A 15,384-nucleotide genomic window follows, 5' to 3' on the forward strand; every position below is an offset into this window, starting at 1 on the left:
AATACCATAATTGAAACAGTTGCATAAGGCGTAAGACTATATGGGCTGGTTCAGTGTAATGATTTTTTTTCTAAATGGACAACCAATTCTCGGATTTCAAATTTGCTTAATACCAGCCTATAGGGGGTTAAAAGCTTCAGCCATATCCTAGGAAAATTCCCAATTTCAGCATAATCCTGATAATTCTCCCCATTCACCTAATAGGCAAAATAGAGAACCACAAGGAGAAGCTCCAGTCCTTGATAACCAAAAGCATAAAGAGAACAGGGATCTATTATCAGCCAAAATGAGATTGTGGAAACCCTCAAAATACTCATGAGAGGGGGGAACTAACACAAATACCCTGAAGTAACCTCCACAGGTCAGATGAGTGTAGATAGAATAATCTGCTTTAGGTTAAAAGCAGGACACTCCAAGGGACAGATAAAATGTGTCCGTACATGACTTCAGCACTGTATGTAGGCTCATACCTCAGCGCTCCATACACAGGAGGAGTGGTACAGCGCAGAGTAGACTTTTCCCACTTTCTTCAGATCTTTAATGTCCCATACATAAAGACTGTGGTCATTGTACACGCAGGACAACCACTGGTTGGTGGAGTCAAAAGTCATGCGGACAGTGTCCGGGTACTTGGCATCAGCAGCATTGGAGAACAGGCGGCTGGTCGGGAGTAAAGGTTACATGAACAAGTTTATAGGCAAGTATAAAAGATTGTGCAGCAAATATACAAAATTCATGTAAATGGGTTTACGCAGGCTGAAGAGACGTCGAAACGTCTCCACTTATCACGATGGAATAAAGGCCTTCACACCTCATATATACCTGCGTTGGAGTGTACATATTTGGGACCCGTTTCCCTAGTAGTTTGCGCCAGCTATTTTTTTTTTTTCAATTGTGGTTCTGAGAACTTCCCTCAAGTATCTTTTCATCTGTAATAGTTGTACATATGTTAGTAATATGTTCAACCATCAACCCATAAGGAATCAAACTATAAAAGAAAATTTGTTTCTTAGGTCTCTTGCACACAAGATCAGTGCTCAGCTCTCCCGTATACATAGGAGCCAAACACAATACGGTCAGGAACAGGACCTGCTCTATGATCAGCCGGGTCAATGTGATCACCAATAATAGTCAACGGGTGTGAGCAAGCAGCAATTTATGCAGCTAGCTCATGGCTAACATATACCATATTTTTCGGATGATAAGGTGCACCGGACTATAAGATGCATTATGAATAAAGGCCAGCTACGACGTCTAGGTTCATCTATAAGGCGCACCGGATTATAAGGCGTAGGTTCCTGGTGGCTGCTTGGGTTAGAAGGGGGTCCAGGTGCGTGGTTTGGATGCCGAGCGGAGAGGTCGCAACCAGCTCTGATAAAGCGACTCTCCACAGCAGTGACCAGCCAACTGCCAGCACCCCGAGTGCATACCTACGTGAGCAACACCCCGAATAGCCGCGGACCATATTCGGCACCATCCTGCCCCAGCAGCAGCAAGAACACAGGGAGCAGAAGTGAGCGGTCACACAGGGAGATGACACCGGGTCAGAAGGGGGTCCGTGCACGCAGCAGATGAAGAAGTTGGTTTGCGCTATGGCGTCTGTTGTTCGCGTCCCGCGTGGTCTGCAGTTCCCGCTGGAGATTTGCTGTGAAGGGGCCGTCTCCAGTAGCGGGGACCTATGTAAGTAGGGTCCGCTGCCCTTCTCTGCCTTGCCTCCTCCAGTCACTGCCAAGTCCCCTCTGGTACTGCCGGCCATGCAGGGTTGCAGCCGCGGCTCTGGTCTCTTCCTGCTACTGCCCTGCTCCGATGCACAGAGGGGCACCATGTTGTTATCGCGGTGCCATGGCACCGATGTGGGGTATTGTGCCCGTCCACAGTGTGTGCAGGGTGTTGGCAGGTTATTTCTGGCATGGCCCAGAGCCATGAAAGAAACTCTTAGGTTTTTATCTGCGCCTTATAGTCCGAAAAATACGGTATGTTTCTGTGCATTAAGCCTTAATTTAAATGGAGCCATAAGGCAGAGACTCTATGAAGTCTATGGGTGATGTATTAGGGCTTCCATGAATATACACATATATAGTCAGCTCTAACTCCTGTGTCCCTCAAGTACTTCCAGCCTGAGGACTTTTAGTTTCATGGGACCTGCTTTATCCAATGAGTATCCTCCCCAGACCAGAAGGAAACACAGAAAGAGAATTCCCCTGGAGACAGGAAGTTCCACGTCTAAGGATCATCATGATCAACAGGAACTTACAGATGGGTGCAAGCCTAAAACCAGAACCATCAGAGCGAAGCTGGAACCGGAGACCTGGATGAATTTGTGTTCTCCTTTTACTCTTCCATCGGCAATGACGCCCTGGGGGCTTTCAGTTTTTATAGAAAACCATTAAAATAGTGGTTACATAACAGATTCCAATGAGATTTTTTTGTAAGCTCCACAATTCCCAGAAATTTTGCCATCTATGCAATTTAGACTCTTAATTGATAGGTGGCTGTACATGGCCCAGGACCGCCCACCTGACAGTAGATCCTAATTGGCATACTGAGTTTGTATGATCTCTCCGTGTTTGCGTAGGTTTCCTCCGGGTTCTCCGGTTTCCTCCCACACTCCAAAACATACTGGTAGGTTGATTAGATTGTGAGCCCTATTGGGACAGGAACTGATTTGGCAAGCTATATGCAGCGCTGCATAATGTGTGTGCACTATATAAATAAAAGTAATTATTATCCTGCGTAACTGAGCAGAGTTTGAGTTTATGGATACAGGGAAAGGTCCTCTATGAAAAGTTTTACAAATTAATAATCGAGTATTTTAAAGAAGAATCTGAATTGTGGTTCATGATTTTCCACCTCAAAGAAAATTACATGCAGGGTCATCTTCCTATGTCCATGATTTGTGACACTAAATGACTGTACTGCTAAATCTTGGACCCCAAATCAGGCAAGGACAGGGCTCATTTTATCACATATAACACATAAGACATAGTAGACAGATGTGAACTTTTTCTGGACTTGAAAAGTTTCTCTGTCAGTTTTGCAGACGTGTGAAAATGGGGTTGGGAAGAGACTTCGCTTGACAAATAATAGTTTATACTATCTTTGCAAGTTGCTTAACGACAAAAGTTGTAAAACCAAGAGGTCAACTAAAAAAAACGGGACATTTGAAGTTTCAGAAGAAGGAATCACTACGTCTTTTCTACGCCAAACCACGCAGCTGTGGGCTGGGGGTCAGCAGAGAAGAAACCCACATGCGGAGACGTGGATCAAAGGGATGACTGTTCTTCCTGGTAAATTCACTGTAGGAAATACCAGGCTGAATTCCATTCACTTCATTTGGGATTTGCCAGGCAGCTGATGCACTAATATCCTATGTAAATTATGATGGAGACTGGAGAGGAGGACTAGAGATTATCATCACTGCTGCTCAGGAATCGCACACAAAGAACTAGTCTTTTCAACAAATAAATGCTGCATTATGAGGCCTTGTATTGTGAAATTATGTATCAGCATGGCTGCTCATTATACGCAAGGTCTTGTTTCCCAATGACACAACAAGTCTAGGATAGAGACGGCTTAGACTAGAGCGTTAATGTTCTATCATTGGTAGAATCAGATCCCTGGGACCATTGCCGGCCAATACGATGAAATGGTTGTTACAGATACTTGAATAGGACATGGTGACAGTACAACACAAAGATCGTCTACCAATATGGTTCTATCATCAAGTCACCAAACTTTCCTAATCTGCTTGAAATCAATCTCTACTGAATGCCGTCCTACTATCAAGATGGATAGAAACTGACTGAGCGGTCAGCTGTATACATACATAGCAGCTCTATACAAAGGGAGAGGAGCTGTGAGTCACAGCAGCTAGGCCTCCACTGGGCAGCATAGAGAGGAGTGCAGACTAGAGATACTGACTATAGAGAAGAGACATGACTGAAAATGAGGATTTAAAGTCACATAATGACCAGAAATTTACTTATGTACGCAGATCGGACTACCAATTTATGCAAAGCTTGTTGAAATGTTATGTACACATCAACGGTCTATTTTAAGGATAGGCCAAAAATATTGAAGCCTCAAAATACATCACTGAAAAAAAGAAAATAAATCATATTAAAATAATTAAAGGCATTGGTCACTTTATCTGGTTTATGTAATGTGTGTCAATGGAGGTGATTTCCCTAAGGGGATTTCTTAAGAGCCTACCGGGGCATGGAGTAGCCGCGTTGTGGAGCGGGAGCTACAGCTACTCCACACCCCATTAGCCGCATTTGATCCTTCTACCTTTTGTCTTCAGTGTGCAGCTCGCAGCACGCACTTGTATGAGATGGCGGAGTACTGCGCATCTGGCTTCTAAGATAAGACTACATTACAGAAACCTGCCACCAGATCTACCTTAGTAGCTAGATCCCTGATGGTAGGTTTCCTTTAAGGTCCTGGCGGGACCCTCCATCTGCAGCCATTTTATGGACAGCAATCTCTGGCTGATGAGGTATAAGATAGGAGGCTTCACTTGAAACTAATGAAGAACTATTAATATTAGTAAATTACCTAATATCCTGCCCACCCAGGCTTACACACACATTAAAAAACCTTAGGTACAGTCACCATCCCTTTTACGGAAAAAATAATCCCATTCTTTTGTAACACATAAGATTGAACTTGAAGGTTAGGGGAGGAGGAAAATCTCAAGTTCCCTGCAGCTTTTACTTACCTAGCCTCAGTAACTGTGGCAATGTCCACTCCGAGGCGATGTGGCTTTGGCATGGTGCTAAGAAAGTGCAAATTGTTTGGATTAAAGATGCGCACAGTGCCATCAGCACAACCGCAAAAAATGTAGTCCTGGTTTACGATGATACAGCTCGCCATGGTGGTCTGGAACATAACAACATATAGTGATCACCACAGGGAACACACAACAAGGACACAACTCAAATGAATGCATTACAAGGCTGTATATGCAACAGGGTACACTTGTAATTCTTAATCCTTTCTTATATGATACAGATCTATCAATGAAGATATAATCACAATTGATTATATCCATTTATCCTTTTATGGGACACCTGCACAGCCACACACATGAACACTATTTCATATTTCAACTTCAGCCACCACATGGGGGAGCTTTGGAGATGGTTCTGATGTCCCACCTAGTGATGGACAAATAATCGATTAAAGGCCCCATTCACATTGCTGTAACTGTGCACATGATCTGGCCGCACAAATTGCGGCCAAAATAGAGTTGCAGCTGCTCGTATTTCAATGGAGAGGGCAGGGGTAAGGAGCACTCACTCCCCCCTCCCTTACCCACCTTGCCATGTGCTACACCAATGATCCGGTCTGGGCAAGCACATGGCCATGTGAATAAGGCCACAGAGGTTTTGTGACCCAAGACATATAGAGTATATTCCATAACCTCTAGGGCTTGTCCCAATCTTTAAAGGAGACAGCATCAGAGTAGCATGTGCACACTTTGTGGTACCACCTGCAGAGGACTTATAACAAAGACTTACCCTTAGCTCTACCCATTTGTCCAGAAGCCTTCGATCATTGAATTCGCACAACAGCCCGGAGGACGTGATGCAGAAGGTACTGCTCGCCTTCTTTCCTTTACCACATGCAACATCCGTGAAGAAATTGTTCCTGAGTTCACCTAAAAGGCCGGAGCGGCCTAGGAGGGGGATAGTAGAATTCACCTGAAATTAGGAGGGGGGGGGGGGAGATTATAAAAGGCTGCATTTTAACCAGACATATATTATAATAAGTTGTGGTTCCAAAGTGCTGACATTGTTGTCCTTCCCCCTTCCTTCTAGGCTCATTTCCCCAATCTTATAAGTGCTGATCAGTTCTCTGATCTTCCATGCCCAATCTGTTCTGGAATCAGCATAAGAGACGTCAGAACATGTTATTTTTAGCTGCTGGCACTGGTGTTGGAGATATTTTTAATGAAGCTTAATACATGTGATTTTTACGATTTATGCTGTTGACCCTCTGTCTGCCCAGGACCATAAGCTCTCATTGACTTCCCTGTGATGCCAGCCTCCCGGAGCGGTTCATCTTTACCGCGCAAGAGGTTTCATAGCAGTCTATGGAGCAAAGGACACATTTGCAGAAAGGAATTATGCTTAAATAGGATTTTAAGATCTGTGGTGTGAATTCTGTCGTTGCGTACCATAGACCGCAAACGGATCCTTATTAGGACATCCTGCAATTCTCACAACCATTGTTCACATGGACAGTGTACAAAAAATAGCAAAATTAAGTTAAGCTGTTTCCTGCCTAGGGTGCATCTTAAAAATCCACACAGGGTAGCTCTTCAATGACCTGTAACCTCTGGCACAAAGAACCACAGTTCTGGTGTCTCTGATCTGGGGATTTCCACAGCTAAATTCACATTTTAAAGTGTGAGCTTTATATGTAGCTCAGTGTCCAACTTTTACTGTGGATATCTCCCTTTCTGTAGCACCTACAATCACAATCCTTCTGTTTTAAAGATTAGACTCTACTCTTTACCATCAAAATCCAGCGTGACCAGGGACACTTACTCATGACTGTGGTTATCTTCTAATATTTGTTATTCATGGCTTCCTTTCTTCAATAATAGACTTTTACAATTATGCAAATGAGCCTGAAGGGCTTATGGGGGTATTACCAGACCCACGCTGTGCTGCAGCCTCACTGGCTGTTAAAATGTCCCTCTCCTATTTATACCCAATGTTTGGTGTAATAATTATGACAATAATTACTGCCATCCCAAAACACAGTGGGATGTTTTTTACATTTTGTGATAAAAAGAAAAAAAAAAAAAAAAAATGAATCGGAATGTAAAATTAGAAAATTAGATGCTCATGTAATTTTAAGTGCAATTTCCAGCAAAATGTTTGACATTTGGGGTGTACATCAATTACTCACATCTTACAGTTTTGTTGTTTTTTTTTTTAGGAGATTATTTTGTTACCATAACATTTTTTTTAATATGTTAAAGGAGTGTTCCCATTTCAGCAAATTAATGTCACTCTTTGTATAGTAAAAAGTTATACAATTTTCCCGAAAATAATTTTATGTATCAATTCCTCACAGTTTTCTAGATCTCTGCTTGCTTTCATTCCACAGAAAGCTTCCAGTGGATAGAACCATGGTCACACAGGTGCACGGCTCGTTATATTGAGTGTAATCAGAGCTGTGGGCTATAACGAGCCGTGCTCCTGTGTGACCATGGTTCTATCCACTGGAAGTAAACATAGAAGCTTTCTGTGAAATGAAAGCAAGCAGAGATCTAGAAAACTGAGAGGAATTAATACAGAAAGTATATTGGAAAATTGTATAACTTTATATTATACAAAACAATAAAATTCATTTACTGTAATGAGAACACCCATTTAAAATTGGCCCTGGAGTTACCTTTGAGGACTTTGCTTCATCCAAGTACCAGAACTTGACGTGTCTGTTCCCGGCAGTAACAAAGTAGCTGCTGTCTTCGGAGAAGGAAACCGCTGTCACTTTACTGGACACTTTGTTTGCTGCTACAACAACATTTTTCTAGATGAGGGAGAGAAAAAAAAAATATGGAAATTTGACTATGAATTTTTTAAAGAGATATGAGCCAATTAATCCTCACAAAAGTAAAAGGAAACCAAAACACTTCTTACTGGAAAGAACAAGACAACACTCAAAAGAAAGATTCTACAGCAGATAAAACCATCGCGCCAGGGACAGTATGTTCAGAGACTGATTCATATATTTCCAAAAATCTTTATATAACCTGTATATCATACCAATATGGGACAACTCACACCATACCATTAGGGTGATGTCACACATGGCGTTTTTAGTTTAGTTTAGCTCGTAAAAAACGCACCCGTTTTTTGAAAATGCATTCTCTTTTGTCCGGTTTTCCAAATGTGCGCAATTAAAAATGGACAAAAACGCATGCGTTTTCAAAAAACGGATGAGTTTTTAAAAAACAGATGCGTTTTTTAAAGCATGCGTTTTTTCCTAACTAAAACGGCCCGAAAACGCCAAGTGTGACATCACCCTTCGTAGAGAGTGTAATATGATCACCACCACACACTTCCTTTTCAGGATTACTACTAAGAAGATTTCTCAGAACTGTTCTAGTTGCAACCAATCAGAGCTTGGCTTTCATTTTCCAACAGTAGTTTATAAAATGAAAGCTAAGCTCTGATTGGTTTCCATGGGCAACTAGAACAGTTTTACCTCAGACAATTCCATTATTCCTGTGCAGGTCCATACCATCCAAAAGGGATGAACCCAACATAAGAAGGGCCTAATCTTTGTAAAGGTGCATTGACAATACTTAAAACATGATTTTGATGGAGGCAACTGTTGTGTTTTTCCTTTAGACTGAACAATGCCATACATGGCGAGAGATTTCAAAAACATCTAAAGATTGGAAGACGTCGTGATAGAAAGCAGACACCTCTCTAGGCTTCCAGAGCAGCAGGGTCTAATCCTTTACTTTTATAGGAGAAAAGGTCACAAAGATAACGTACAAGATGATGGAAACTCTTGTTATCTTAAGATGGACTCCAGATAATGGATATCTGGTCTGGTGGTAGAAGTATATGGCAGGACTATGGTATAAGGCAGCAGAAAAGAAACACAGACCAAGGCTGGGGCCTCTCCTTCATGTCATGTCCGAGTGTGTACAGCAAATCATCATCTAGATAAGGATTTACAGGACATCTACAACCAAGATCAAGGATTGTAAACCAAGCACACGGACATACTGGTGCATCTGTCAGCATCTGCTTTTTGTTTAACTTCTTATGCCCGTGTTTATACAAAAAAAAAAATGTTCTTAAAATTATGCAAATGCATCTGAGGGGCTTCAGGCTCCATAGGTTTTAGAGGATCTTTGACCCCCTCAGGCTCATTTGGATAATCAAAGCCTTTTTTTCTTAAAAACAAGGGCATGAGAAGCTAAAAGAAGAACAGATCCTGCCAGAGGGGGCACACACCAGTATGTCAGTGTGCTTGGTTTACAATCATTCATCCTGGTGATAGATGTCCTTTACATGCTCTAGAGCAGTGGTGGCGAACCTATGGCACCCAGGCCTTCACCCCAGCACAAAATTTGTTAGACATGTCTCAAGATTTCCTCCTGCTGTCCCAAGCTATTTTAAAGCAACACCTTTTTGGCTGCCAGGACTACACAAGAAGCGAGAAGGACAGAGACAGATGGATTATGGTTGGAGCTCCTGCTCTGGGTCCCCTGATTCTTCCTCTTCAGGGGACACTGGAAGGAAGCTACAATCCAAATTTTCTTTCTATTGTATTGGTGTCTTCAGAGCACCAATACGATTAAGACTTATGATACAGTTCGGATAAATAGGTTTTTGCTTAAATTTTCATCTTGGCACTTTGCGACATAAAAGTAGGTTTTGCATGTAGTTTGGGTACTCTTTGTCTGAAAGGTTCGCCATCACTGCTCTAGAGGCTGGGCTAATGCTTGGCTCTGTAATTTAGACCTTTCTGACTACAGGTGGTCCCCTACTTAAGAATACCCAACTTACAGACGCCCCCTAGTTACAATCAGACCTCTGGATATTGGTAATTTACTGTACTTTAGCTCTAGGCTACACAGATCAGCTGTAACAGTTATCACAGGTGTCTGCAATTGAGTTGTATTGTTAATCCTCGTTCTTATGACAACCCAAGGTTTTTTAAAATCCATTTGTCTTAGAGACCAAAAACTTTCTGTCTGGTGTTACAATGATAAAATATACAGTTCCGACTTACATACAAATTCAACTTAAGAACAAACCTACAGAAACTATCTTGTACGTAACCCGGGGACTGCCTGTACATACAAACGTTTTATGAGATTACAGACAAGGAAATGGTGATATTACAGACTTATTGGTCTAATGAATTTTCCAAAAGACAAAGTAAATAAGTGGGTTTGTTGTAATGATTTGTGGGGAAATTTACTAAATGTCCTTGCACCCCAATAGTAAACCACATTAAAAATAATGGTCCTGCTAGTTCTACTTAAAATTTAAATCCAAGCACCAAAGCCACAAAACCCACACGAGTTCTGAGGGTTTTTTTCTGGGGCATTGGGCATGGCTACAATCTATACACGACATAAATCAGGTGCACACATAAACAGACTCCTTGCATTTTACTGAACAAAGAATCACTGAACTGAACTCAGCAAGTCATCTCAGTTCAGGATTAATAGGACTATTCCAGGACATCCCATAAGAACACAGAGTTAGTTTGGTTGTGGGCAATGGTAACACTCAGGACTCACCTTCCAGGACCACACATTGACGATCATATCGTGCTGGTACCCAACGGACACAATGTACTTGGAGCTTGGAGAGAAAGCAACACAGGCCACGCCATACTTGTGTTCCTGAAGTTCTGCTACCTGTGTTCGCTCAGCCACATCCCAGACCCGGACTGCAGGCATGTGCCCGCTCTGAGCAAGAGAAGAGACAAGTCATTCATCAATACATGGAATAATAATAATTCCTTTATTTATATAGCGCACACAGATTACACAGCGCTGCACAGAGCTTGCCAAATCAGTCCCAGACCCCATGGGGCTCACAATCTAATCACCCTACCAGTATGTTTTGGAGTGTGGGAGGAAACCGGAGGACCCAGTGGAAACCCACACAAACACGGAGAGCACATACAAACTCTTTGCAGATGTTGACACTGGGCCTTGAACCAAAAACCCCAGCTCTGCAAGGCTGTAATGCTAACCACTAAGCCACCGTGCAATCTCTTAACCCTCCCAAGGAATTGACATTTTTAGCTTAGTTTCTAAAAAAAAAAAAAATAATAATAAAAAAGTTTGCAGTCTGCTGAAGAGCAGTCGAGTTTGTAAATGGTCATCTTGACTTAAACATATAAAAATGTATTACCGTATATACTCGTGTATAAGCCGAGTTTTTCAGCACAAAAAATGTGCTGAAAAATGTCCCCTCGGCTTATACACGAGTCAATACTGACTAAAATTGACTAAAAAAATAATAAACTTATATACTCACCCTCCGGTGGCCCCGATGCGCAGCGCTGCTCCCCTGATGTCATCGCGGCTCCTCTTCTGGCTTCCCGGCTGTTCTTCTTCCTTCAGCGTGCTGGGCGCCGCCATGCTCTTCTCGCGGGCGGCGCCTAGTATGACTTCAGCAGTGGCGCGTCATACTAGGCGCCGCCCGCGAGAAGAACATGACGGCGCCCAGCACGCTGAAGGAAGAATAGGAGCCGCGATGCCATCGGGGGAGCAGCGCTGCACATCGGGGCGCACGGTGAGTATATAACTTTATTTTTTTATTCTGCTGGGGGCTGTGCTGCATACTACCGGGGGCGGGCTGTGCTGCATACTACCGGGGGCGGGCTGTGCTGCATACTACCGGGGGCGGGCTGTGCTGCATACTACCGGGGGCGGGCTGTGCTGCATACTACCGGGGGCGGGCTGTGCTGCATACTACCGGGGGCGGGCTGTGCTGCATACTACCGGGGGCGGGCTGTGCTGCATACTACCGGGGGCGGGCTGTGCTGCATACTACCGGGGGCGGGCTGTGCTGCATACTACCGGGGGCGGGCTGTGCTGCATACTACCGGGGGCGGGCTGTGCTGCATACTACCGGGGGCGGGCTGTGCTGCATACTACCGGGGGCGGGCTGTGCTGCATACTACCGGGGGCGGGCTGTGCTGCATACTACCGGGGGCGGGCTGTGCTGCATACTACCGGGGGCGGGCTGTGCTGCATACTACCGGGGGCGGGCTGTGCTGCATACTACCGGGGGCGGGCTGTGCTGCATACTACCGGGGGCGGGCTGTGCTGCATACTACCGGGGGCGGGCTGTGCTGCATACTACCGGGGGCGGGCTGTGCTGCATACTACCGGGGGCGGGCTGTGCTGCATACTACCGGGGGCGGGCTGTGCTGCATACTACCGGGGGCGGGCTGTGCTGCATACTACCGGGGGCGGGCTGTGCTGCATACTACCGGGGGCGGGCTGTGCTGCATACTACCGGGGGCGGGCTGTGCTGCATACTACCGGGGGCGGGCTGTGCTGCATACTACCGGGGGCGGGCTGTGCTGCATACTACCGGGGGCGGGCTGTGCTGCATACTACCGGGGGCGGGCTGTGCTGCATACTACCGGGGGCGGGCTGTGCTGCATACTACCGGGGGCGGGCTGTGCTGCATACTACCGGGGGCGGGCTGTGCTGTATACTACCGGGGGCGGGCTGTGCTGTATACTACCGGGGGCGGGCTGTGCTGTATACTACTGGGGGCAGGCTGTGCTGTATACTACTGGGGGCTGGCTGGCTATATACTGGGGGGTCTGTGACCAATGCATTTCCCACCCTCGGCTTATACTCGAGTCAATAGGTTTTCCCAGTTTTTTTGTGGTAAAATTAGGGGTCTCGGCTTATACTCGAGTATATACGGTAAATGCTTTTTGGATACTAGAAATGTGAGGTTTGAGGGTTTCCCCATTAGTCAGACAGCACAATGACACAGAGGGATTATTTAGCAGAGATATTAGCCACATAAGCCCAGAATTTTTATCCCTCATTCAACAGGAATATGGTAATGAAGCCGCTCCTTTAAATCCTATTAGAAGCCCGTAATATTTTGATTGACTTCCCACTTGTGACCAGGAATCTCTGACAAATTGAGAATATCCAAAGACCTGGCATTACAGGAGGGAAGTCACACAAGGCAGCAGGCATTTGTGGGCAACCACAGCCCGGAGCAGTGAAGGGTTTATTCTACGCCGTCTGTCGGAACTTGTGAATTTTTAGGAGATTTGATGGTTGTCAATGTGATTTCATCTTCTTTATAGACACATGTCTGAAACATCTGGGAGCAGCTAAAAATAGCCATAATCCTGGAGAAAAGGGCAGTAACTGGATGGAAAGAACACGACCGCCAGCAATGTACAGGACAGCAGAAAACACTACATGTCAGCTACAATACTGGATGCCTTGCTTCTTTTTTGAATAGTTTTGTTTTATTAAGGGGGGGGGGGGTTATGGATGAAAAATTTACTGATCAACCCCCACTCTACCTAAAAATGCACTCAAGTGACCATCAAAATGGTTATTTTGGGATCACTGATCCAATGATTTTTATTTTCTAGGAAAACACTTTCACACACAGCGTTTGAATTATGTTGCGAAATGCAATACAGGTGCATCAGGGAGGAGTCACTCCAGGACACAGATGCATTTAGACTGAAATGCTTGCGTTCAGGATGTAGCAATACAGGTACCAGGCAAAACACGTGCTGTCATTTCCCAAACGCAAAGTCTATTTAGGTCTATAAGCATCTGTGATTGGATTGAAAACAAAATTCAAACGCAACGTGTGAATGCGGCCTTAAGGTTAAAGATAGAACTGTGGACTTTAAAAGGTACTTTACCGTCATAATCCTTCATGATAAACCAGGGACACTTACTCATAGATCCAGGCACTGTGACTGTGGTAATCTTCTTATATTTGTTATCCATGGCCTCCTTCCTTCTAAAATCCACTTTTACAATTATACTAATAATTCCAGAACCCCTTAGTGATGCATCTTCAAAGGCTATTACAATGAGCAGAGCAGGTCTCCTCTCCCCCTGCACTTTCTGCTGCCACTAGTTTACACAGCAAAAGGGAGGAGACTGAGGGCGAGACACGCTTTGCTTTTTGTAACAGCATATGAATCTGCAGCACTGAGGGGCTATGATGCCTCCCAGAGCCCTTTAAGCTCATTAGCATAACTTTAAAAGTAGATATTAAAGAATGGATAAGGATAACAAATATAGGAAGATTACCACAGTCACAGTGCCTGGATCTAGGAGTAAGTGTCCCTAGTTTCTCATGATGGAAGATTTCCTTTAACATGGGCCTGGAGTAAGGAGATACCTAGAACAAAGAGATATCAATGTGGCCAATGGTGGATTGGGGGTTGGTGTGTAGGCGCAAGTTAAAGAAAATCTACTTTCAAAATCAATCATAATAAACCAGGAACACTTTCTTATAGATCCAGACACTGACTGTGATAATCTTTTTATAGTTGTTATCCATGGCCTCCATCCATCTAAAAATCAACTTTTATAATTATGCCAATGAGCCAGAAGGGCTCTGGGGGATGTCAGCACCTTTCACCTCCATCAGCACTTCCCCCTCCCTCTGCTCTCTTATAGTGGGGGGGAAGAATTGCCGAGAGAGCAGGGGAGAGGGAGACAGTGTAACAGCCTGTGAAGCTACAGCACAGAGGGAAGGAGGCCATGGATAACCAATAAAAAGACGATTAACACTGACAGTGCCCAAATCTAGGAATAAGTGTCCCTGGTTTCTCATGCTGGATTTCGATGGACGTAAGTTCTTCAGTTCACATTCCAGATGTCAGTGTGAACTAGGCCTTAACCCACAGGTAACCTGGTCCAGCAGATTGCAAAACACATGTTTATGGATTCTGAATGTTGTAGTACACCTGTAAAAATCTCTTTTATTTATCCCCTCTCCTCACTAAGATGCAGTCATGGAGTTGGGGGAGCAGTGAAGCACCTCACCTCCTGATGGCTGTTAGCACTCCCCACCCTCCTCAATTATCAACGTGTCTCTCTTGGTCGCCGAAGTATCTGCGCATGTGCACTGCTCCTGTGATCTTGGCGAATGCCCAGCACGTACTTGGTTGCCCTTGCAGGCACAACCTGCATGCTCTACACTACTGCACCGCCAGAGCGTCACTCAGCTAGCCGGCCGTGATGGTGCCCTGGTACATGCTGCGCTGTTGCAAGATCAGAGGAGTAGCGCGCATGCGCAAGTACTCTGACAAGCAAGAGGGCGACGTTGAATAATGGGGGGCGGTGAAGAACAAACAGCCATCAGGAGGTGGGGTTGTTGCTTCACTTCTCCCTCACCTCCATAACTGCATCTTAGCGAGGAGAAAGGATACATAAAACATTCTTTTTTATTGCATGCTGCAAAGTTGAGAAACCATAAAAACACCTTTGGCAGACTTGCAAACTGCAGGAGCAGGTACTATTTTTAGCTTTGTAGGGGTAGCAGAGGTGGCCGGTTGCCTTTAACCAATCTGTACAGTTAGGAGACAATACAGAGACTTTGCTTCTCTTACTATCAAGATAAACATATCAACCTATAAATCTTACAACATGAAACGAAGGGGAGCCAGTCTGACATCCTACATGTACTGCAGATCTGAGAGACCTTATAGAACAGGGCTGGCACCAGCTCTAGGCATACATGGGCAAGTGCGGGTGGGGGGCCCGGAGCTGCTTGGGGGCCCACATCAGGCTACGTAAGAAATCCATGGGAGGTGAGGCGGGCTTATATAAAATAACCATGAGGGGGCTGTTTGGTATGATAAATTAAG

The 15,384-nt window shown here is 44.6% G+C and overlaps 1 protein-coding gene across 6 annotated transcripts in view; it reads right to left on the minus strand.

The window, feature by feature from the left end:
• The window catches only part of MAPKBP1 (mitogen-activated protein kinase binding protein 1), a 99,637-nt gene that overhangs the window by 21,691 nt on the left and 62,562 nt on the right, over positions 1-15,384 (minus strand). For all 6 annotated transcript variants that reach the window (XM_072115689.1, XM_072115685.1, XM_072115684.1 and 3 more), the window contains 5 exons: positions 10,289-10,459; positions 7,411-7,548; positions 5,523-5,705; positions 4,721-4,881; positions 471-660 (listed from right to left, as the gene is read on the minus strand). In XM_072115689.1, coding sequence (XP_071971790.1) covers positions 471-660; positions 4,721-4,881; positions 5,523-5,705; positions 7,411-7,548; positions 10,289-10,459 — 843 coding nt within the window. The remainder of the gene's footprint in view (positions 1-470; positions 661-4,720; positions 4,882-5,522; positions 5,706-7,410; positions 7,549-10,288; positions 10,460-15,384) is intronic.

The sequence above is a fragment of the Engystomops pustulosus genome, chromosome 7, assembly GCF_040894005.1.
Source record: "Engystomops pustulosus chromosome 7, aEngPut4.maternal, whole genome shotgun sequence".
In the NCBI taxonomy this organism is placed as follows: domain Eukaryota; kingdom Metazoa; phylum Chordata; class Amphibia; order Anura; family Leptodactylidae; genus Engystomops; species Engystomops pustulosus.